Source organism: Geotrypetes seraphini, chromosome 9, assembly GCF_902459505.1.
Source record: "Geotrypetes seraphini chromosome 9, aGeoSer1.1, whole genome shotgun sequence".
NCBI lineage: Eukaryota > Metazoa > Chordata > Amphibia > Gymnophiona > Dermophiidae > Geotrypetes > Geotrypetes seraphini.
Window position 1 is genome coordinate 132,770,947 of NC_047092.1, and position 26,799 is coordinate 132,797,745.

The 26,799-nt window shown below is 40.5% G+C and overlaps 1 protein-coding gene across 1 annotated transcript in view; it reads right to left on the minus strand.

Moving 5' to 3' along the window:
• LOC117366433 (glypican-5-like) overlaps window positions 1–26,799 on the minus strand; it is a 944,740-nt gene that overhangs the window by 601,279 nt on the left and 316,662 nt on the right. The window contains exon 6 of the mRNA XM_033957771.1: window positions 18,497–18,616. Within this exon, the coding sequence (XP_033813662.1) occupies window positions 18,497–18,616 (120 nt within the window). The remainder of the gene's footprint in view (window positions 1–18,496; window positions 18,617–26,799) is intronic.

Sequence of the window (26,799 nt, forward strand, 5' to 3'; positions counted from 1 at the left end):
ATTTAAGCTAAATTTATAAAATACAATAAGAATTAAATATTTAAATTGGCCCGATGAGAAATGGACACTTCAAGCCACGGACTATGAGAGTTTGTTGAGTCTTTGGTGGTGTTGCTAAGGATTATGAGAGATTGCTATTGAGAAATCTTGATGGTTGCTATTTGAAGATATAATAGCTGCTTAATTATAGCGGATGTGATTGATTTCCCTGAAAGAAAGAAGGTTTAATAGTGGAGTGCCTGGATCATCTAAAATCACCTTACTCATACAGCATTACTTATATCTGACTACAATACTATTTTCCATAGGACCCCTGAAGAAGTAGTGTTTTTCAAAACAAGGACCATGTTGGGTCCGTTATACATGAAAACAAAAACCAGTGTTTGGATATATTTATTTTATGTATGCGATTTATATATGTTTTTATGACTTTTATTGAATAAATTCCTGCACCTTGTACATTTTCCTGCAGTTTTAGTTTTGATTTATTGCTTCGCACTGCAATTGGGAGAGTCTTTGGACGTCGTGTACCTGGACTTCAGGAAAGCTTTTGACAGTGTCCCACACCGCAGGCTGCTAAGCAAGATGGAATCGATGGGGTTAGGAGAGACACTAACTGCATGGGTCAATGATTGGCTGAGTGGCAGACTTCAGAGGGTGGTGGTTAATGGTACCCTCTCTAAAACATCGGAGGTGACCAGTGGAGTGCCGCAGGGCTCGGTCCTGGGTCCACTCCTTTTCAACATATTCATAGGGGATCTGACTCAAGGGCTTCAAGGTAAAATAACACTATTCGCCGATGACGCCAAACTATGTAATATAGTAAGTGAATGCAGTTTACAGAATTATATGGCGCAGGACCTGCTTACATTGGAAAGTTGGTCCTCAACCTGGCAGCTAGGCTTCAATGCTAAGAAATGTAAGGTCATGCACCTCGGAAGCGGAAATCCATGCAGGATGTACTTCTTGAACGGAGAAACTTTAACTAGGACTTCAGCAGAACGAGATTTAGGAGTAATCATCAGTGCAGACATGAAAACTGCCAATCAAGTGGAGAAGGCTTCATCTAAGGCAAGGCAGATATTGGGTTGTATCAATAGAAGTTTCGTCAGCCGAAAGCCTGAAGTCATAATGCCGTTGTACAGGGCCATGGTGAGACCTCATCTGGAGTACTGTGTGCAATTCTGGAGGCCACATTACAGTAAAGATGTGCGCAGAATTGAATCGGTTCAACGGACGGCCACCAGGATGATCTCGGGGCTCAAGGGTCTCTCGTACGATGAGAGATTGAACAAATTGCAGCTCTACACTCTTGAGGAACGTAGGAAGAGGGGAGACATGATCGAAACATTTAAGTACCTCACGGGACGTGTCGAAGTGGAAGATGATATTTTCTTTCTCAAGGGACCCTCGGCCACAAGAGGGCACCCGCTCAAACTCAGGAGCGGAAAATTTCATGGCGACACCAGAAAGTATTTCTTCACAGAGAGAGTGGTTGATCATTGGAACAAGCTTCCAGTGCAGGTGATCGAGGCAGACAGCGTGCCAGACTTTAAGAATAAATGGGATACCCATGTGGGATCCCTACGAGGGTCAAGATAAGGAAATTGGGTCATTAGGGCATAGGCAGGGGGTGGGTAAGCAGAGTGGCAGACTTGATGGGCTGTAGCCCTTTTCTGCCGTCATCTTCTATGTTTCTATGTTTCTATGTTTCCTGCTGGGTTTTTTGCTTTGCCATAAATAAATATGTCTTCAACAGTTTCCTAAAATGTTGATAGGAAGCAAAGCTGGCTATCAAACAGCTAAAATCTTTGTCTCAAATAGTAGGCTGAAACAACAAAAGCTGTTGAAGATATCTTTTGTACAAACAACCTTTAACAGGTGGAAAAGAAAATAAAGCACAAAAACGCTGTGAACGTCTTGATTTTGCAAATATGAAGTGGTCTGAGAAATAATTAGATATAAGACCATGTGACACCTTATATCACAAATGCCCAAATTTGAATATTACTCTTGAATACAGTATAATTTGAGAAAATAAGGTGTGACAGTCAGTCTTTTTTAAATTAAATTCAATCGGACCGCAGTATTTTGATTAACACATAACCTGCGTAAATTTTTCTGACAACCTGCATTAATCTACAATTTTCAGGAGTTCACAATTAAGAATGCCCCATCCTAGTCTCAGCTCTAATTGAGTTAGAAGCCTAAGGAAACAGAAAGAAATTGCTAGGTCATAAAGAATTTTTTTCCCATTCTTTGTCTATGAAAGAATGCTTGCTTCACACAGCTGGCCTTTAACATGCACAATTTAAAATACAATGTAAATCATCAATAAGTAGTTGGTAGTAGCAGGTATGCTATAATAAATAAATAAATTACCACACTGTTTCCTTCATGATAACATATTCTTGCAGGAATTCCCAGGTCCATTTACAATTTTTTTTGTGGTCTGGAATGCTTGATGTGACATCCTATCTGAAATTCTGTGCAGTGTGTCTAGACTATCATTATTCAGCTAATTTCACTGGATAGGTCTCCAAGAACAAAAATGCTTTCCAGATGCATGTGTTTCTTTATTGAATCTTCATAGCCTAATAAAACATGTGAAGCATTTATGACTAGAGAAATCTCTTGAGAACATTTTTATTATTTTAAATATTACAGTATGTATCTATCAAGGGGAAATGGAGTAATGATTTTGAATCTTATACTAAAAAAGATCATTCAAATGAGTTAAAAATGTACCCCATGTGTCTATTCCTTTCAAGCATATGTTTCAAGAAAAGAATCAAATGTATTGAACATACACATAAAATCTTAATGCACGTACAATAGAATCCCAGTTAACCAGTATCCAACTAACTGGCACTCTCAACCAACCAGCAAAATAAAGAAAGAAAATTGTCTCCCATGTTCCTCAGACAATCTCCAAAATCATGCTCCTGATTCAACAACTCTCTCCCTCCATCCAGCCCCCAAAGTATCAGCAGCAGCCACAAATCTCCGTCCCTCCCTCCAGCCCTCCAGCTCCCAAAGTATTGCAGCAGCCATAAATCTCCCTCCCTCTCTCCAGCCCCAAAGCAGATTGCAACCAGTCCTGACAACCCCCCTTCCCTCCTTCCCTTACCTGAAGCATCTGAGCCAGTCCTGACAACTGCCTCCCCTTTCTCCCTACCTCACTTACCTGAAGCAGCAGAGCCGGTCCTAACAACCTCCCTCCCTCCCTCACTTACCCAAAACAGTAATGGCAGCTGGTGAGCAGAGGCAGTGCTGTAAAAAGGCTGCTTCCAGCCAGCCCCGGCAGGGCTTTTCCTCTGCCGCATCACTTCCAAAATGGCAGAGGAAAGGCCCTGCTGGGCTGGTCAGGAGCAGCCTGTTTACGGTAAAAAGGAATGGTATGTGGTGTTAGTTATATTTACTGATTACTAATTGTTTGAATATATATATATACCAACTGTTTGCATATATACATATTTATAATCATTAGTATATAGTTGCACTGCTTACAATATTTTTCTAAGACATTTGTTTATTCTTCTAATAAATAAGATTCATTTATACTCTAGCATTATTCTTCCAATAAGATAACAGTAGTAGAACTTCAGGGACTTATAAGGTGCTGTTCCCTAGCTACGAGTCCAAGATAATTACAGCATTGTGATTGTCTGTGTAAACATGCATTTATTGCACCTTGTTCTATAGCTTAATGGACTTAAGATGCCATGTTAAACGCATGGTGCAATTAGAAAAAGAGCTCAACAAAGCCAACAACCTAGCAAAGCACAATATTTGCATTTTAGGAATCCCTGAAGAAAGAGAATGCCAAGACCTAGTCAAATTTCTGGAAACTTTTATTCTTACATCGCTGGATATCAAATTTGATCAACTTTCTGAAATTGAATCTGCTCACCGTGTACCATCACAACAATAGTCTCAAGAGAACCACCCTACTAGACCTGTAGTATTAAAGTTATTATGATATAACCAAATAATTGCAATTATGCAAAAAGCTAAAATTAAGACACCATCAAAATTTGAAGAAAACGCTATTCTTTTTGTGCCTGATTTCAGTAAAAATTCAGCTCATCTGCACAAGCAGTTATTAGCATACAGGCCTCAGCTCAAACGCTAGATTTGGCATGCTTTATCCAGCTAGAATGTGTGTCACACTCAACAATTGTACTAGAGATTTTGTTGATCCAGACTCACTTGCTGATTATCTGGAATCAGTAATGCCCAGTAAAATTGACAACCTTAAACTATCTTGAAGAAATAACACTCAGGTTTTTAATCAAATATATTGTGCATTTAGGGTCAAATTCTCTAAATGGTGTTGTAAGTTAGATGGCGTTAGGCATCCTACCACTGCCTAACTTGTTATAATTGGTTTTAATTGGTATGGTAATTGACCATGTTTAAAACTAATTAAAATGTCATTTAAAAAAATGTAAGCATGTAGGTGCCTCCAAAAAAGGATGCCATAATCACATCTACTGAGGTGCCTAATGGCGCTTAAAGTCAAAGCATGCTGCTCCTTGTGACCCTGGGCAAGTCACTCAATCCTTAGACCTTCACCTTCACCTCCATTGCCCCAGGTACATTAGATAGATTGTAAGCCCATCGGGACAGATAGGGAAAATTCTTGAGTACCTGATTGTAAACACAAGGCTGGCTGGCTGGCTGCCTGGTCCCCGTCGCTTCTCCTGACAACTGACGGCTGATGAGGCTGCCTCCTCTTCTGTTCTCTTGTGGCTTGCTCGGTGTCCTAAGTGCCATTCCACCTTGGCTGGCCTCCTTCATATGTTTTGGTCTTGTGAGAGAATGCAGACGTTTTGGTCTTTTGTGGGACTTTATCTACAGACTGTTCTGCATAAAACAATTCCATTGAGGGCGGATGTTCTGCTCTTCTTTCAGGTCACTTCCTTGGGATTGACCAGAGGGGGTAACTTGTCGCTGTAAAAAGCTTCTCTATTGGCTAGGAAATGTATACTTGTTCTTGGCGACAGCCACAAGTGCCTAACCTTACTATGTGGAGAAATGAACTGTTTTAAATAATTTTTTTAATCTTAACCGGTCAGATCACTGCCGTTAACTGTCACATCAATGCATTCTATATTAATACCTGCAATACAAAAGGTAGTAGCTCTTGTTTCAGCATATCTATCTTCCTTGCATTATTGGGTCTAATAACTTTTGATTTTCAGATCTCAAAGCTCTATTAGGCTGATAAGTACCATGTAGGCTAGTAAAGTACCATGTAGTACTTTAAAGTAGTAGGCTAGTAAAGTACCATGATATTTGATGGTAAATAATTTGCTGAATTACAGAAATCACTTTATGTTGGGCCCAAAATACAATCGGCAGCCAATGCTATTTCTTTAAGACAGGTATGTGGACTGTTTTTCCAACACCCATAACCAGCCTTGCTGCTGCATTTTCTACTAACTGTAACGTCCTGCTCCTCATTTTTTTAAACATAAGAACATAAGAATAGCCATACTGGATCAAACCAATGGTCCATCAAGCCCAGTAGCCCATTCTCACAGTGGCCAATCCAGGTCACTAGTACCTGGCCAAAACCCAAAGAGTAGCAACATTCCATGCTACCGATCCAGGGCAAGCAGTGGCTTCCCCCATGTCTTTCTCAATAAGTGCAGTAAAGAGCATTACAATAATCTAATTGGGATAATACCATCCTTTGCACAACAATTCTGAAATCAAAATGAGAAACTAATGATCTCAAACAGTATAATGTGAAGTTGACCAAAACATGTCATTACAGGTATGACAATGCCCCTTCCTCCCATGATCCTCCCATGATCTTTTCAGATTCACGCATTAGAATTTATGAACAACCACTTTAGAGAATATGGTTAGAAAGTTGTGAATGTAAATTCTAATTAATGCCAATAATTGATTGCTACTAGATAGTTATTGGCAGCAACTAGCTCATTAAACAATTAAGCTGCGTGCAGAACTTTAGTTGCCATACACAGAATCTGGAGGTTTGTCTGTATTATTCAATGCATGGTCAAATTTTAGCTGGGGCCAGGAGCATTCCCAGAAGCAGCACCTAATTTATCCAAAGTGAATCTTATAAGTATACTGCATAAATTTATCCAAATGTGGAACACAGAAATAGATAAAACAACATTAACCCTTCAGCACTTTAGAAACATATGTGCATATCAGAGACCTGATGCTATAACAGACTATCACATGAGAAGTATAAAGGAAAGATATGTACCTATGTGCCTCGATAAAACAGGCTCCATGATTCAGATCAAATGTGAACAAATACAGACAATCACACTTACATATACTATACTCAGACTCAGGTGTAAATGCAGGCATGTACTCACAAATATAAAATATATATGTACTCTGCAATTCTGCTCAAATTACACCCCTGAAATGTCTACACACATCATGCATAAGTATGCATCATCTTCTCACCTTCCTAAGTGGAAAAACTTTTTAAAAATACCCCCCAAATAGATATACTTTATACTACTGTTTTAGATAGCTTAAGTATATACAGTACAGTACATATACTTTTAACTGCAAAAAAATCTTATATATAAGCAAAAGTGCTTGAGTACTTTGTGTTTTTTTACATCAACTGAATTTGTGTGGGTCAAAATGTTGGCACAGAATATCAATAAGTTACCTTACTGAAAATGAACCCCTTAAAGCCATCAACAAACACAATGAAAACTACAGACTTCTGAAAAACTATATCTCCCTCCTATGCTGTATCAGCAAACCTTCAGTATTTTCATTAACCTACAAACTAGAATTTACTTCCCAAGTTCAAAAGGGCAAGTGTAATACGTGTGATTATTTTAGTGGCAGGCCAAGTCAAGCAATGTGCTTGTTGAATAAGCAGCAGTGGGGGGGGGGGGTGTCCCCTCAATAAGCCTGTTCTCATATCCTGAAATGTTTATCTAAGTCTACCTTCATTCTTCAGGTCTGTGGACTATGCCAAGTCTTATGAGAAAAAGCAACAATGTCAGAGAGCCTCATATGTACATTAACATCTCAATGTGTGAACAGGTTATTAGTGTTTCCTTGACATGTTTCAAACACAACACTTAACCTTCTTCAGAACATTTCACATATTTGCTCTTTGCATCGTATCCATTGAGTTTGCACAAATCCCATGTTTCTTGCTCAGACTTGAGGGATACAACTAAAGGATAATAATAAAATCCACTTGTTTTCCCTGTAGTTCTCCAGACTTCAGACATAGAAAGAGTACTTATGAGGGCAACATTTTGAATACTTTACAAGCAACAATTGCATAACTATGCTAATAGTTATTTGGGATTTATATAAGCTGTGCCTTTTATCTAATATGCATTCCAAGAAGCCGTGCAGCAATATACAATGTGATTTGTTTATTAAACTGCAATAACTGATTTGTGCACATTAAATAATGAAACTGTCATTTAATGTGAGATAAAAATGTTTTACTGTGCATTTTTCTTTTAAATAATGTAATACTGGCATGCCATTGGTATATCAGTAGAGTATCCCAGTTTATGAAAAGGTTTTGCAAGCCCTGCTACTCTAGGAAAGTTAACCTTCTTTTCAAGTATACAAGTAGTTAATTTTCTACCAAGATCATCACTAGGTTAAGGTGCCTGACAATGATCCTGATAGAAACCCAAATAGTAGCAACATTCCATGCTACCGATCTCGGGCAAATAGTGGCTTCCTCCATGTTTGTCTCAATAGCAGACTATGGACCTTTCCTCCAGGAACTTGTCTAAACCTTTCTAAACCCAGCAATGTTAATTACTATAACCATATCCTCTGGCAATGAGTTCCAGAGCTTAACTATTCTTTGAGGGAAAAAAATATATAAATTGCAATACTGGGATAGACCAAAGGTCCATGAAGCTCAGTATCCTGTTTTCAGCAATGGCCAATCCAGGTTACAAGTACCTGGCAAGATCCCAAAATAGTAAAACAGATTTTATGATGTTTATCCTAGAAATAAGTAGTGGATATTCCCAAGTCCATCTTAATAAAGGCTTATGAACTTTTATTTTAGGAAACTATCCAAATCTTCTTTAAACCCTACTAAGCTAACTTCTTTCATCACATTCTCTGGCAATAAATTCCAAAGTTTAATTACATACTGACCCCCAACTTCTGTATATAGTGCCATATATTGTGCATGCAAATCGGTGTGCACAGCCAGTTTGCACACAAAATTTAATTGTTTTACAAATCAGCATCAATAAAACTGGTCAACAAGCATTTTGCTCCTGGAGCTCTGTCATCTTTACCTTGACAAGGACTGCATGCTGACTCTAAATCTGAAAACAGTTTTTGTCTGTCACATCCTGTTTTAAAGTTATGCATCAGTTTGTGTTTATATCATTTTCATCATAAAGCTAAAGTGAAGCGCCGGTATTTTACACTTTCTGTAATACATTTTCTGTAATACATTTTAGGACAGCTCAATCACATATACCAGTAATTTGAAAATTTATACAAAAAAGTGATTGTGCTGCTTTTTCTACCTGTGAATTTTTATATTTTGTTTGTTTTTATCTAAGATATTATAAATATTATGAACAGACGAGGTTATGTTCCTGTACTAAAGTCAGGCCTCACCAATCAGGAGCTGCGTGTCAAAGCAGCTCCTGATTGGTGAGGCCCAACTTTACTACAGGAAGAGGCAGTCAGAGCATACCGCAAGTGATTTCCTTGACTCACCGGTGCTCCAGCTGCCCTCTCCTGCTTCCCCTGCTAAAAACCGTATTTGCGGTTTTTCAACATTCGTGGGGGTTCCTGGAACAGACCACCCCCCATGAATATTGGGGGAGTACTGTAAATCAAAACCTGTGGATCCTGATTGCCCATCAGAATTAAACCCGTTCCTCATGATTCAGAGAATCCGGTTCCAATTCCTCCTTCCACATCTGCAACACAATGTGCCGAAAGTTCAGATGAAGAATGTGCCTCTGCTGTTGTAGAGGAGTTGTATGAACATGAAGTGAATGAAAAACAACCTCACCTGCTAACTCAAGAAGATCTTAATGATCTGGTTAGAGACTTGTCACTGTCAAAGCAGAAAGCACAATCGTTGGGTTCAAGGCTGAAGCAATGGAATCTTTTAAGGCAGAATACCAAAATATACTTTTTTCTGTGATTGTCACACCATCCTGGCTTCCTTTTACCAAATGGAAGGAAGCATTTGTTTCTGTATTGATATTAATGGTCTCATGCATGAACTGGGATATGAACATGTTTCTAACGAATGGAGACTATTCATTGATTCAAGCAAAGCAAGCCTTAAAGTGGTACTTTTACATAATGGAAACTAGAAGCCATCTGTTCCTGTTGCTCATACAGTTGGGTTGAAGGAAACGTACAAGTTGATGGAGACACTTTTCTAATTCCGCTGTATCTTTTTTGAGTTGTGATTACAAGAATTACACAAAGAATTCAAAGTGCAATTGCACTATGGAGTGATACATACGAAGGCATTATAACATTCTCATTTTTGTTTCCATTCCTTTCCTAATAAATCATAACATTCTATTTTTTTCTTAACTGTAGCTGCACACTGAACTAAGAGTTTCACCTAGATCCTTTTCCTCGGTGGGGAAGCTTGATGTGGAACCTTGCATTACCTAGCTTTAATTTGAGTTCCTTTTTCCCATGTGCATCGCTTTGCACTTGCTCGCATTAAACATCACCTGCCATTTGGATGCCAATTCTCCCATCCTCCATCCTCTTGCAATTTTTTCACAATCCTTTAGTGATTTAACAACTGTGAATACCTTTGTGTTATCAGCAAATTTAATTACCACACTAGTTATTCTCATCTCTAGAACATTTATATATATATATACACACATACAGTATATATATATATATATATATATATATATATATATATATATATATATATACATACATAATGTATATGCTAAAAAGCAACAGTCCCAGCACAAACCTCTGAGGAAGGCCACTATCTAGCCTTCTCTATTTAGAATATTGACTGTTTAACCCTACTCACTGTTTCTATCTTTTAACCAGTACTTAATCCATAATAGGATATTACCTCCTATCCCATGACTTTCTAATTTCCTAAGGAGTCTTTCATGAGGTATTTTGTCAAATGCTTTTTGAAAATCCAGACACACGATACTGACCGGCTCACATGTAGATGCAGTAGATTGGTGAGGCAACCTTAACTAAATCTGTATTGGCTTTGTCTCATTAATGCATGCTCATGTATATGCTCTGTAATGTTGTTCCTTATAATAGTCTCTACCATTTTTCTTGACACCATCATCAGGCTCACTGGTCTATGATCGCCTAGATCACCTTTGGAACCTTTTTAAAAATTTGGCATGGCATTGGCTACCCTCCAATCTTCCAGTACCATGCTGGATTTTAAAAATAAATTACTAACAATAGTTCTTCAAGTTTATTTTTCAGTTCTATCAGTTCTCTGGGAACTATACCATCTGGTCCAGGCAATTTTCTAGTCTTTAATTTGTTATATTGCCCCAGTACCTCTTCCAGGTTTACAGAGAATTATTTTGGTTTCTCTGTCTCATCAGCACTGAATATCATTTTTGGCATTGGTATCCCTTCCACATCTTCCTCAGTGAACACTGAAGAAAAGAATTAATTTAATCTATCTGCTATGGCCCTGTCTTCCCTGAGTGCTTCTTTTACCCTTTGGTCTTCTAGCTTTCCAAATGATTCTTTTACCAGCTTCTTGCTTTTATTATACCCAAAAATGTTTTTATCATGTATTTTGCCTCTTATGCAATCTTCTTTTCAAAGTCTGTTTTTGCCTTCTTTATAAGTGCTTTGTATTGGACTTCAATATATACATAAATGTAGTGGGTTGCTAAGAAAGCATTTATATCTCCAAGAGAACGTAGCAACGGGAGTTCAGATATTGACCTCAGAGTATAGAATGCTCATACGGTCTCATTCGTCATTAATCCCTGCTAATGTTCTCATATTTTTGTATATTTTTTTATATAATCTTTTTGTTGTTGTATATTGTATCATTTAAATTATTAATAAACTACTATTTGTATATCGTATATTTTGATCACTTAGCTTATTTTGCGTATCTGCATTCTGTGATCTACTGGTTCACCAGTGCTGTCCCAGCATTAGATTAAGTATTCCCCCATGCCAACGCGTTTCGCTTAGCTTTATCAGGGCTGGGGAATCTGCGGGAAACATAAAGCACAAAGAAAACCTATTACTGCATATTAATCAGTATATGAAGCAAAGTATTCATAAAGAAAAGCATCTTACCATAGTTTTAAACTTCCATACTATCACGCCGGCAATAACCAAAAGATGGCCGCGGCGTGCACCCCACAATATAAATACACACATCCCTTGACGTCATCTCCAATAAGGAGCAAACAGTAAAACTGTCAGAATACTAACAGGCTAGTTAGACGTCAGCCTGAGCCAGCCAGTCAGAAGCTTCATTCAATCCCTCAGGAGCCATCGACCCTAGCATGAACATCCAACGTAGTTCTTTTAAGTTTAAATTCCTCTCTATGTTTCCACCCTCCCACCCTACATAAACAGAGTCTAGAATCCTCCACCTAAGGTCATCTAAAGTATGGCCACATAATAGCCAATGCCGGACCAAAGGGGAAGTTTCGCTTTTTGTATGAACACGCGATTTGTGCTCTGTCAGACGTGTTTTTATGGATCTCACAGTTCTGCCTACATACAGTTTAGGACAGGGACATTGGATCAAATAGATGACATGATCAGAATTACAATTTGTTTTAGTTTTTGAGCGATAGGCCTCCCCCGTACGGGGGTGAATCCATGTTTCACCTGGCATGGTGTAAGGACACCATTGACATTTACCACAAGGCAAGTGGCAACCTGCAATTTTAGCTTTTGGATCTCTAAGAAGGTTGTGATTTACATACTCCCCAATATTTTTCCTACGTTTGTATGAGAAAATGGGTCGCTCAGCTAAAGTTGGATTGGCCAATCTAGCTATGTGCCAGTGTTTCATAACTAGTTGGGTAATGTGGTGAGATAAAGGCGAAAATTGTTGAACAAAAGCCACCCCCTCAGATTCAGTGCTTTTCTGCTTTTCAAGAAGTAGCCATTCACGGTGGGCATATTTAGCTCGGATATATGCTTTTTTTATTACTTCACGGGGATAGCCTCGTTGAAAAAATCGTCTCTTCATTATTTTAGCCTGGGCCCGAAATTCATCAAGGGAGTAGCAAATCCGCCGAAGCCGCAGGAATTGACTGATAGGTAGACTTCTTCTGAGACCAATGGGATGGAAGCTGTGGTATCGAAGTAAGCTGTTCCTATCAGTTTGCTTTCGAGGTATAGTTGTTAATAGTTTGCCATGCTTCTTAATAATTTTTATGTCCAAGAAAGCAATTTCCTCGTTATTAATAGTCGCAGTGAACTGTATGTTTGTATTTAGTTTATTCAAATCTGCAATGAATCGATGGAGATCCGCTTCAGAAGATGACCATATACAGAATACGTCATCAAGAAAGCGCTTCCAAATTACCATGTGTTCAAACAAGGGCATCAGATATATCAATTCTTCCTCCATATTTGCCATAAAAAGAGTGGCTAGAGATGGTGCCAAAGAGGCCCCCATCGCAATGCCCTGACGTTGAAGAAAAAACTCACCATGGAAGTGAAAGTAGCTACGGGTTAAAACCAAGGTAGCCATCTCCATTAAAATTTCAGTTGATAAGTGCGGACGAATAGTTTGTTTGGAGAATATAGTCCTAAGCAGATTTAAAGCTTGATCAACAGGAATCATGGTGTACAACGCCGTAACATCAAAGGTGACCAACAACCAATGATCCTGGATTTCTTGGATTTCAGATAGTATTCGAAGCATGTGGGTAGTGTCTTTGATAAATGATTTGACATGCTGGAGGTCTTGTTGAAGAAAAAGATCTAGAAATTTTGACAATGGTTCCAATGGGGAGTTCCTCATAGAAACAATCGGACGTCCAGGGGGGTTCTGCATATCCTTATGAATTTTCGGAAGAAAGTAAATGTTGGGGGTGGTGTACCAGTTAGGGTTCAAAAAATTGGCTTCACGGGTAGTGATCATTTTCAACTTGAAAGCTTTCGAAATCAATTTGGATATGATGGTCTTTAATTCTACCACAGGGTCCTCTCTCAATTTTAAATAAAATTTCGTATCATTGAGTTGGCGAAGAGCTTCAAGAATATACTTCTCTTTTGAAAGGAGAACAATCGCTCCTCCTTTATCAGCCCGGGTAATGATCAAGGAAGTATTGTGTTGAAGTTCTTGTAAAGCAGACCATTCTTCCCGAGTCATATTATATTCAATGGGAGAATGAACATTCAAGTTCTCAACCTCTTCTAAATCAGCCAAGATTAAATCTCTAAAGGTCGTAAGATGAGAGTGAAGGGGAGCAGCAGGACACCAACCAGATTTATTAGCAATCAACGTCCCATCACTACAAGAGGAGCGGTCCAGAAAAAACATTTTAACATGTAATTTACGCAAAAAGCTGAAAATGGACAATCGTGTTTCAAATGCATCATATCTTGTAGTCGGGACAAACCCCAATCCCAGGGTTAAAACCGCTTCCTGGGTAGTAGATAGTACATCTGAAGATAAATTCACTATGGGGGATTGTTCCGTGATTGTGATCGGGTCTGGGGGCCCGGGGCATACCCCTGTTGTTGATACTGAAAACCGACTCGTCTTGAGCCTCGGTTTTTCTGTCTGCCGCGTTGCCCTCGCGGATAAAAACCCCCTTGACCCTGTTGGCCAGTGGCAGCATATGACCGACCTCCACTCCGACCACTAGATGAACTTGAGTCAGTGGAGAGGTGGTCATCTTCAAATGGTTGGCCAATCCAACTTTAGCTGAGCGACCCATTTTCTCATACAAACGTAGGAAAAATATTGGGGAGTATGTAAATCACAACCTTCTTAGAGATCCAAAAGCTAAAATTGCAGGTTGCCACTTGCCTTGTGGTAAATGTCAATGGTGTCCTTACACCATGCCAGGTGAAACATGGATTCACCCCCGTACGGGGGAGGCCTATCGCTCAAAAACTAAAACAAATTGTAATTCTGATCATGTCATCTATTTGATCCAATGTCCCTGTCCTAAACTGTATGTAGGCAGAACTGTGAGATCCATAAAAACACGTCTGACAGAGCACAAATCGCGTGTTCATACAAAAAGCGAAACTTCCCCTTTGGTCCGGCATTGGCTATTATGTGGCCATACTTTAGATGACCTTAGGTGGAGGATTCTAGACTCTGTTTATGTAGGGTGGGAGGGTGGAAACATAGAGAGGAATTTAAACTTAAAAGAACTACGTTGGATGTTCATGCTAGGGTCGATGGCTCCTGAGGGATTGAATGAAGCTTCTGACTGGCTGGCTCAGGCTGACGTCTAACTAGCCTGTTAGTATTCTGACAGTTTTACTGTTTGCTCCTTATTGGAGATGACGTCAAGGGATGTGTGTATTTATATTGTGGGGTGCACGCCGCGGCCATCTTTTGGTTATTGCCGGCGTGATAGTATGGAAGTTTAAAACTATGGTAAGATGCTTTTCTTTATGAATACTTTGCTTCATATACTGATTAATATGCAGTAATAGGTTTTCTTTGTGCTTTATGTTTCCCGCAGATTCCCCAGCCCTGATAAAGCTAAGCGAAACGCGTTGGCATGGGGGAATACTTAATCTAATGCTGGGACAGCACTGGTGAACCAGTAGATCACAGAATGCAGATACGCAAAATAAGCTAAGTGATCAAAATATACGATATACAAATAGTAGTTTATTAATAATTTAAATGATACAATATACAACAACAAAAAGATTATATAAAAAAATATACAAAAATATGAGAACATTAGCAGGGATTAATGACGAATGAGACCGTATGAGCATTCTATACTCTGAGGTCAATATCTGAACTCCCGTTGCTACGTTCTCTTGGAGATATAAATGCTTTCTTAGCAACCCACTACATTTATGTATATATTGATGGTTAATATTGAATGAAGACACTTCAGACTCGAATTGTATTGGACTTGCCATTCTTTATGCTGTTTCCTATTATTTTCAGTTGGATCCTTCTATTTTCTGAAGAATTTTCTTTTTGCTCTAATAGCTTTTTTCACCTCACTTTTTAATCATGCCAGTTGTTGTTTTACCTTCCCTTCTTTCTTTTTCAATACATTAAATTCTGGTCTGGATTTCCAGGTTGGTATTTTTTAATAGTATCCATGCCTTATGCAAAATGTTTGACCTTTACAACTGTTCCTATCATTCTTTCTTTTTTTAAAATGCTCCTCATTTTATCATAGTCTCCTTTTTCAAAGTTAAATGTTAATATATTGGATTTCCTGTGTGTACTTGCCCCAAAGATGATATAAAATTTAATCATGTTATGATCTCTGTTATCAAGTGTCCCCAGTACCATTACCTCCTGCACCAGATCATGTATTCCACTAATGAATAGTTCTAGAATTGTTCCCCCTTGCTACAAATGATTGATGTAGAACAGCTGTTTAGCTTGTGACCAGGTCCCCTGAGTAAGCTGAGAGCTCAAATGACTCCCTAACCAATTCTGGACTGTGAGAATGGAGGAATATTCTACTGGTATAGGTAAAGGGACACACTTGGTGAAGTTGAATTTGGACATCCATCACTGTAGCATGGACTAAAGTGTGGGCAATGCACAAATATTGTTAGAAAATGGTCAAGTGTTAATGAAATATATATGGTGGCTGTGTTTTTTGTATACTCCAAATTTCTTTAAGATATTCAAAATTATTATTTGAGCATCTTACCAATTTCAAAACTCAATGAGCGTTGAGCTGCCTCTCTTATTCATAAGCTCCAGAGAATGAATATCGTAGGAAATTTCTGCTTTCACTGAATATCAACTGTTGTTAAAGGGTTTATTTGGGTGATATTCAACAGTGACCCTTTAGCAAAGCTAAAATTTATGGATGTACTTTCATTGAGCTCAATAACAATGGGAGCGAATCAACTCTCAGAGTTGGAAAGTTTATTGTTTTATTGTCAATTATATCTTATTTGAATGTTTGCTTGCTCTTTCTAACTGTTTTTATATTTGACATGCAATCATTAGACTCCTCATGTGGAAAGGTTTGTCTGCACCTGGTATCAGCATGTTTGTCCTTGGCATACAGAACTTGTAGTCTACCAAGGAACAGGAATATGTTTTGGTGATAGAAGGCCTGAACTTTCTGTATGGCATCTATGATTCAGATTAATTTGAAACAACAGGGTTGCCTACTATATAACACAAAATTGTTACCTTTCTAGTTTCTCATGAACAATTAAAAACCATTCATAGTTTTGGACAATAAGGTAGGTTTATATAGAAACATGTGAACACTTTTCTTGAAAACTTTTCAACTACTGTGGTTTGAAAGGACTAATATATTATGCACAAGATGTGATCTTCTTGTGTCAGGAGTTCTTCAATGCCTTGTTTTGATAGCTTTCCACACATTCTAATTTGTAAACTCCTCAGGTTTTCCTGTGTATTCTGTGCTAGTCAACATTTGTTCTGAATCACTCATCCCATAGGTCCTTCTGAAAATAGGCTTTCAGCATTTATAAAGTCATGATCACAATAGCAAATACATTGCTTCTTGTAGAAGACTGAATTTCCCTACTTTCATTTCTTTTCATTCAATCAAAATTAGAAATAAGTAATAAATATTATAGCAGCTGACTAGGGAGTAAAACCTAACTAGGAAGCAAAAGAAACCCAGTTAAATAAGATAAATCAGCACTGTATTATAACAAGTAGAAGATAATTCTATAACATCTTTGGTTATGACACTATTTTAAGCCAGCACAAGTGCCTATGCCAAGTAGTGAGCTAGAACACAGTTAAATTACAGTAGTTATCATTTATAAGCATACTTATTCATTTTATCTATGCTTTGCCCAAACTCCACCCATGCACATGCTTGCTGGCAACATATACACCCTTAAATCATGGTACATGGTGGCCACTTACATATGCAAAATTACCACTTACATATGCAAAATTACCACTTACATATGCAAAATTACATATGCAAAATTACCATAGAGCAAAATTACCATAAATGTCTCCTTATAGAATTACCCCCTTCAAGACCTGCTCAAGGCATGGACCAGGTGAAGTACTGGCTCAGGGCACCAAGACTCAAGGGTGCCAAAAGTCTGTCTCACCTGCTCAGCTTTCACACTGGTGAGAATCTGTAATTGCCTATCTATGACACCTTGCAATGAAAATGTACTCCACACACTTGTCTGAGTACACTATTTCCTTAGCAAGAATAAGAGTGAAGACTAATTTTGACCCTATATGACATCTCCAGCTGTCAGTTCTTGAAAACCAAATAATGTAGTCTATGGAATATATCTGCCAATGTGCGTTATAGTAGAAGAATAATCCTATATAATAAAACCCTAGCCGCGAATGCACACTCCTATCTGTGTGTTCCATTTTCCTTGTTCCGTGAGATGTAGGTCCGTGGTGGCAGGAGTGTGCATGCGCGGGTCCCCAGCCTTACTAAACTAACTACACTCGCCGACAGGACTGGCCACCAGCGCTGGACTCCTTGCTCTGGTAAAAGTAAGTTCTTCACCTTGCCGCCCCCCTCCCCCTTCCCGCGGTCCCGACTCCAAACCTGCCGACTCCAGCAGCGTCTGCATCACTCTACACATGCTGCTTCGGGGCCGTAGAAGGCCCCGAACCAGCGTGTGTATAGTGCTGCAGACGCTGCTGGAGTCGGCAGGTTTGGAGTCGGGACCACGGAAAGGGAAGGGGGGGCGGCGGCAAGGGACTATGAGAACCAACCACACTTCTAGCACCCATTAATGTAACGGGCTAAAATACTAGTGAATAATATTTTTCAAAGAAAAAAATTAAAATATGTTACAACATTATGGGCCCTTTTATTAAATTGCATTAAGCATTTAACACATGGTTTACCATATGGCAACTGCTAGTGCAAAGCTGCGTTAAATGGCTTTGTGTTAATTTAGCAATTACTGTGTGGTAAACCATGCATTAAATGTTCTTTGTGCCAGGAGGAATAGCGGGCGCAGAGAGGAAACTAATACACTGTACTAACTGAACATAATACAGTTAATGCTGGACCTTTACTACCTCCTAAATAAGATGTGCTATGCTAAGTGCTTCTGTATTAACTGGGTGCAGGTACACACATTAATGGGAATGTAAATTCATGACCTGTGATAGAAAATATTAGGAATGCCCACCTACAGATGCCATGTTAAATTTGCAGCTACCATGCAGTAAAGACCCAGTTAGATCACAGTAATTGCAAATTTTACAGCAGCTTAATAAAAGTGTCCCAATGGTTGTTTCAGCTTCGGGATCATAAAAGCACTGCTTGTACAATAAAAAGTAATTTTAAATATAAAAGCTGTATACATATACCTTTCCACCACATCTTCTCCATTCCAGCAGGTGGAGCTGTCTCGTACTATCGCATTACACAACCTCTCTGCTATAGAAGCATAAAATGTTCTTGATCGCTTCATGTTGTTGACAAATTCTCTGTAACACAACAATGAGAAGTATTGGCAAAAGAATACTAAGTTTCAGAATCTGCCTCTTCCAATATTTAAAATACATATACTTTTAACCAGCTAGAAACAATTCATATAGTAAAGAGCTGAAGGGAGAGCAGAGAGGGGAAAGGAACTAAATATTATGTTGCACTACCACTATCCCTTAATTTAGATTGCAAGCTGCCTAGATGGCTCTTCTGGTAGGCGGGATAGAAAATTCTAGTAAACATACCCCCAGTCCTGAGATGTGTGTGCAACCAAATTGATTTACAAGCCATTTAACATCAATAATTGGATGCTAACTACTGGCATATTCAAGCGTTAAGTAATATCACAGATCTATATCATATACTACTTGGTGAGCATGGGATCTTCAGATTGCTGTTGGTGTAGCATAACACTCCATGGCAGCAATCCTGCAATCCATGGCTGGCTATCTATTGGCCCTTTTGGAGTGACGTCAGGGGGCTTCTCCATTTTTAAGGGTAGGCAGACGCCGCGGCCATATTTGGTCTTATACCGAAAGGAGTAGCAGCAATGCTAACAGTATTTTGCAAAGACGTCAGTGTTTTAGAGTTAAATTTGCAGCTGCAAAGCTTTGGGTTGTAATATAACTGATTGTATGATTATTTTTTAGTCTGCCCCAACCCAGAGGAAGGAATCGAAATGCATTGGAACAAAAAGGGGGGATGTGTCAGCTTGAGAACACATACAAGCTTGAGAACACATACCACTAAAGTTGTCAGCAATGAATTTATGAGTTTATAAAATGAAATAATAGATTCATCATAAGTAAACAAAAAAATGACAAAAAGATAAGAGTTTTATAAAAAAAAGAAAAAAAAAGGTGTAGAGGGATTGATGATGATTGTAGCCGTGGAGTGTTATGCTACACCAGGGGTGCACAACTTCAGCCCTCGCCAGACCAGGTTTTCAGGATTTCTCTAATGAATATGATGCATGAGATCAATATGCATACAATGGAAGAGGTGCAAGCAAATAGATCTTATGCAAATTTACTGGGGAAATCCTGAAAACCTGACTGGATTACAGCCCTCGAGAGCCAGAGTTGTGCACCCCTGTGCTACACCTACGGCAATCTGAAGATCCCATGCTCACCAAGTAGTATATGATATAGATCTGTGATACTGCTTAACGCTTGAATGTGGTGAAATTGTTGGCATTGTATACTGTAAAGAAATACAACACTTAACTACTGGCATAGCCAGAAGACAATTTTTGGGTGGGCCATTGGGTATGTATGCATTTCCTCTTCCCTTCCTCTCCCCCTCTCTCTGAACTTTAACAATTGGTTAACAAAAATTCCTAGCCCCACTAGTTGAAGAAATCTACAACCATCAACCCATGTTTAGAAAGTGCAAAAGTCAAAGGCAGTGCTCTGAGCTACTGACATCAGCACCACAGGCATGCTCAGTTCTCACGCATGAACTAAACAGAAAAACATGCAGTTCCTATTCATGGAGAACAATAAACAACCTAAAGTAACCAACATAAAAATTAACTCTCTAACTTACCCACTAGAACCTGCACTAAAAGTATTAGGGGTCACAAAACTGCAGATAGACGCAGCTCTCTTCAATTACAGATCAACAACATTGTCTGAAAATCCTTCATAATGATGTGCAACCTAAGACACATGCACAAATTTTTTGAAGAGCCACAATTCCATCTGCTAGTACAATCCCTAATCTTGGGAATGTTGTATTATTGTAACATCTTGTTATCTACCATGTCCGGCATCAATGATAAAACAGTTACAAACTATACAAAAATACAGTGCTAAGATTAATCTTTTCCATGAACAAATATGACCATATAACACCAGTGGCATAACTAGCATATGTGATACCCGGAGCCCATTATTTTTTTGCACCCCCCCCCCCCATCTATACAAAAAAACATGATTTTTAGTAACAAGCCACATGTCACACATGAGTACCTAGGAAAAGGCAGCATCTTACATACTGCAGTGAACAGTACAACATCAATACATCCATTGTAAAACTAAACAAGCCAGACTAGTACAGATCAATCCTACACCGTCAATCCTAACAGAAAACCATGTCTTTCGAACACACAGAACACTGAAACACCTTCGCCTAGTATGGAATATGTAATCACAAACTAACCCCTCCCCCTTTTACAAAACTGTAGTGTGAATTTTAGCCATGGTGGTAACAGCTCTGACGCTCATAGAATTCTGAGCATCAGAGCTGCTACCACCACGGCTGACGCTAAAAAATGCTCCACAGTTTTGTAAAAGGGGGGATAAAATGGAAATACATAGACAAAGTTTAAATTGAACCAGCAAGAAGCTGGACTCCGCATACAATGCAACACCACAGAAACAGTGACACATATCTCCAAAAGCAATAAATAAATAGAAAATTTTTGTTCTACCTTTGTCTTCTCTGGTTTCTGCTTTCCTCATCTTCTTGTTACTCTCTTCCTTCCATCCACTGTCTTTCTTCTCTATACATCTTCCATTTGCTCTGTTACTGTGCCTCTCCCTTTCTCCCTTCTTTCAAATTGGTCTGGCACCCATCTTCTTCCCTCCGCTCCTCCCATAGTCTGGCATCTCTGTCTTCTTCCCTGCCAGCGTCTTCTCCCAACTCTCTCTTCCCCATTTCCCTTCAGCGTCTTCTCCCCACTCTCTCTTCCCCATTTTCCTGCAGCATCTTCTCCCCACTCTCTGTTCCTCATTTCCCTTCAGCATCTTCTCCCCACTCTATGTTCCACATTTCCATTCAGCATCTTCTTCCCACTCTATCTTCCCCATGTGCTTTCAGCGTCCTACTCCCCCCTCTGTTTTACCGTTTTCCTCTCCACCCCATCTTTTCTCCCTTTCTCCCTCCCTGCCCCTTACCTCTGTGGTGCTTTCTACCCCCCCCCCGGCCCGGACAACAGACCCGGTCCGACAAACCTCCCTGCCCTGTGGCCGGCGATATCTAAACTGCCTTCTTACAGCAATCGGAGCATTGTAGTTGCATATGGCTGCCATAAAGGTCGTCTCTGATGCAATTTCCAGTTGCGTCAGAGATGACCTTTATGGCAGAAACATGCAGCTTCAACGCTCTAACTCAGGGGTGCCCACACTTTTTGGGCTTGCGAGCTACTTTTAAAATGACCAAGTCAAAATGATCTATCAACAATAAAATAAAATAAAAAAACACAAACCACACTGTACACTGAGAAATGTTAATTATCATTCCTATTCTGGGGTTTTTTCAAAGAGGTCAAGGCAGATGACTCTATGCACTGTCACCTCAGTAACAACCATACAAAAATAGACAAATACTCCCCCCCTCGCTTTTTACTAAAGCACAATAGCAGTTTTTAGCGCAGGGAGCTGCGCTCAATGCCCAGGGCTGCTCTCGACACTCATAGGCTCCCTGCGCTAAAAAACGCTATTGTGGTTTAGTAAAAGGGGGGCCATAGTGCAAAATATATACAGCAGATATAAATTCAGACACATTCTTTTTTGATCACTAAATTTAAAATAAAATCATTTTTTCTACCTTGTTGTCTGGTGATTTCATGAGTCTCTGGTTGCACTTTCTTCTTCTGACTGTGCATCCAATCTTTCTTCCCTTCTTTCAGCCTGTATGCTTCCTCTCCTCCAGACCTCATTCCCTCCCCCAACTTTTTCTTCCTCTCTTCCTGCCCTTTCTTTCTCCCTGCCTACCTTTCTTTTTTTCTCTCTTCATGCCCCCTTTCTTTTTCTCTGTTTCCCTTCTTTCTTTCTGTCTCGCGTGTGATCTTCAGCTGTCTGGAAGGGGTCTTCTAAGATGTAGAGTCCCTCCAGTTCCTGGATCCTCAACTTCAAGTGAAGTCAGCCACCTGAAGTTGAGGATCCAGGAACTGGAGGGACTCTACATCTTAGAAGACCCCTTCCAGACAGCTGAAGATCACACGTGAGAGGGGCGCATCGAGGAACAGGTCAGGGAGCTCGAGAAGTTCATTGAAGATGCCTACAGGAGAGTGGAAGAGCAGGAATACGATAAGCACAGAAACAAGGAGGACATACAGAGCAGAAGACAAGAAGCATCTGACACCAAGGTAGAGGATACCCACGGAGGAATTTTGATAAAGAAGAGGAGAGACACTCTCAGTGCCTAGAGCGAGAAGAAATGAAGAACACCAGGGACACAGACCTGCGACCGCAATGGAGGCTGAAAAAGGGGAAATCTGCAATCCTGGTGGGAGACTCAATCCTAAGGCAGGTAGACAGTCACTTAGCAGGAGGGAGAGAGAATCGGCTAGTGATCTGTCTCCCAGGAGCAAGAACGAAGGACGTCATCGACAGAATTGAAAGAATCCTGGAGAGAGCAGAGACGGAAGAGACAGCAGTGATAGTCCACGTCGGGACGAACGATGTCACCAGGAGAGACTACAGAAAGAATGCACTGACCGAACAGTTCAAGATCCTAGGAAGGAAACTGAAGATGAGGACCCAGAGGATAGCCTTCTCAGAGATCTTGCCAGTACCGAGGGCAGAAACGAAGAGGCAGACGGAACTACAATCAATAAATGCGTGGATGAGGAGATGGTGTGAGGAAGAGGGATTTCTCTTCGTGAGGAACTGGACAGCGTTCTGGGGAAAGAACAAGCTCTACAAGAAGGATGGTCTACACCTGAGCACAGCGGGAACTAGACAACTAGCAAATAACATCGGAAGAGCGATAGAGCAAGCTTTAAACTAAACAGAAGGGGAAAGCCGACAATCGACCTGATATCGACGGTTCGGGAGACAGTACCCAGTGAAGGTACTGAGGGGGAAAAATGCTGGACAGACACATGTGGACAGCAACAGGTTATGAAAAAACAAGGGAGACAGAAGAAAAGAGAGGAGGACATGATAAACATACTACAAGGGGAAGTCAAAAAGGAACGGGAAGATGGGAAGGCACAGGAAAAAGAAAAAGAAAATACGAACACGCCACATGGGCAAGGCAATAGAAACATACCACAAAGGGAGGACAAAGGAGAAAATATTCAGGAGTTGGCTGACCAGGAAGAGGACAGAAAGAAGACTGAAGCACATGGGAAAACAGCGAGGAAGACTAAATGCCAGGACTTGAACTGCATGTACACTAATGCAAGGAGTCTAAGGAACAAAATGGGGGAATTGGAAGTCATGGCCAAAAATGAGAACCTAGACATCATAGGGATTACGGAAACATGGTGGAACGAGGAAAACAAATGGGACATAGTACTGCCAAAGTATAAACTCTACCGAAAAGATAGGACTTATCAGAAAGGAGAAGGAATAGCACTGTACATAAGGGAAACCATTCACTCAACTAGTGTGGATACAGCAGCGGCAAATGGTCAACTGGAGTCATTGTGAGTTAAAATACCAGGAAAAAACGGATCCGAGATAAAGATGGGACTGATCTACCGTCCACCTGGGCAATCAGAAGCAGAGGATACAGAAATGTTAGCCAAGGTGAGGAGGGAATGCGAGAACGTTAACATTATAGTTATGGGAGATTTCAAATATCCCGGGATAGACTGGCATCTTGGAAATTCAAAATGCACGAAGGAAACGGAGTTCCTGGAAGCCGTCCAAGACTGTTTCATGGAACAACTTGTCCAGACTCCAACGAGAGGGGCAGCGATCCTGGATCTGATCCTCAACGGGCTAAAAGGACCTGCAAAGAGAGTGGAAGTAATAGGACCGCTAGGAAACAGTGACCACAACATGATTCTTTTCCAAGTGGAAGTAGGATTACCAAAGGGGAAGAGAACAAAGGGAACAGCGTTTAACTTCAAGAAAGGGAACTATGATGCCATGAGACAAATGGTGAAGAAGAAGCTCAGAAACAGCTCCAAGAAAGCTCGGTCTGTGGAGCAAGCCTGGTCCCTACTCAAGGACACGGTAAGCGAGGCACAAAACCTATATGTACCCAGATTTAGGAAAGGATGCAAAAAGAATCAGACTAAAGACCCAGCATGGATAAACAATGAAGTAAAGACAGTGATAGGAGACAAGAAAACATCATTTCGGAAGTGGAAAAAGGACAAAACTGAAGGAAATTGGAAAGAGCACAGGAAGCATCAGAAAGAATGTCACCGAGTGGTCAGAAAAGCCAAGAAAGAATACGAGGAGAGACTAGCCAAGGAAGCAAGAAATTTTAAACCATTTTTCAGATATGTAAAAGGGAAACAGCCAGCGAGGGAGGAGGTGGGTCCTCTGGATGAGGGAGACAGGAAAGGAGTGGTGAAGGAGGAAAAAGAGGTGGCTGATAGACTAAACAAGTTCTTTGCATCGGTCTTTACAAAAGAAGACACATCCAACGTGCCGGAACCGGAAAAAATCTTCAAGGGGAATCAAGAGGGAATATTATCATGCATGGAGGTAAGCCTCGAAGACGTTCTCAGGCAGATAGATAGATTAAAAATTGACAAATCTCCTGGCCCAGATGGGATCCACCCGAGAATACTGAAAGAGCTCAGAGAAAATAGCGGAGTTACTCAGGCATATTTGCAACCTATCCTTGAGAACAGGGATAATCCCAGAAGACTGGAGGATAGCAAATGTTACACCAATCTTCAAAAAAGGATCGAGAGGTGACCTGGGGAACTATAGACCGGTGAGCTTGACCTCAGTTCCGGGGAAGATGGTCAAATCACTGATCAGGGAAGGTATCAATGAGCATATAGTAAAAAACAAACTGATGAGAACAAGCCAGCACGGTTTCTGTAAAGGACGATCGTGCCAAACGAATCTACTGCATTTCTTGGAGGGGATAAGCAAACATTTGGACCAAGGTAACCCCATTGACATAGTATATCTGGATTTCCAAAAAGCCTTTGACAAGGTACCCCATGAGCACCTGCTGAAGAAACTGTGGAACCACGGGGTGGAAGGGGACGTCCACAGATGGATCCAAAATTGGCTGGTGGATAGGAAGCAGAGGGTAGTAGTAAAAGGACACTACTCTGACTGGAAAGGGGTCACGAGTGGTGTCCCACAGGGGTCTGTGCTGGGACCACTGCTGTTCAATATATTCATTAACGATCTGGAAACGGGCATGAAGTGTGAAGTTATCAAGTTCGCGGACGATACAAAACTCTCCAACAGAGTTGAAACTGTTGAGGAATGCAAAGAATTACAGAGCGACCTGAACAAATTGTGTGAATGGGCAAAAAGATGGCAGATGAGCTTCAATGTGGAGAAATGTAAGGTCTTGCACATGGGGAAAGGGAACCCCATGTACAGCTATACGATGGGAGGAAGGGTGCTGGGGAAAGGCACCCTAGAAAAAGACCTGGGGGTATTGGTGGATACAACAATGAAGCCAGAGGCGCAATGTGCAGCGGCCTCAAAGAAAGCAAACAGAATGCTGGGCATTATCAAAAAAGGTATCACTACCAGAACGAAGGAAGTTATCCTGCCATTGTATCGAGCAATGGTGCGACCACATCTGGAATACTGTGTCCAATACTGGCCACCGTATCTTAAGAAAGACATGGCGATGCTTGAGAGGGTCCAGAGGAGAGCAACTAGGATGATAAAAGGAAAGGAGAACCTTTCATATTCCGAAAGGTTAGACAAACTGGGGCTCTTTACCCTGGAAAAGCGAAGACTGAGAGGAGACATGATACAGACGTATAAAATCATGAAAGGCATAGAGAAGATGGAGAGGGGCAGATTCTTCAGACTAGCGGGAACAACAAAAACAAGAGGTCATTCAGAAAAACTGAGAGGGGACAGATTCAAAACGAATGCAAGGAAGTTTTTCTTCACTCAGAGGGTGGTGGACACCTGGAACACGCTTCCAAATGAGGTAATAGGACAGAGTACAATACTGGGTTTCAAAACGGGACTGGATGACTTCCTGGAAGCGAAGTGGATTACAGGGTATAGATAGAAGGTTACTCTACAGGACATAAGCGAAAAGCGTATGACAGTTTTAGGGTATGAGCACTATCAGGTCCTGGACCTGAGGGGCCGATGCATGAGCGGACTGCCGGGCACGATGGACCTCCGGTCTGACCTGACAGGGGCAATTCTTATGTTCTTATGTCTCCCTGCCTGCCCCCTTTCTTTCTTTCTCCCTGCCCTCCCCCAAGCCATTGCCGCCGCCATCGGGGAACAGCCCCCCAAGTCACCGCCAAAGCCGCTGCCTCCCCAAGCTCTCC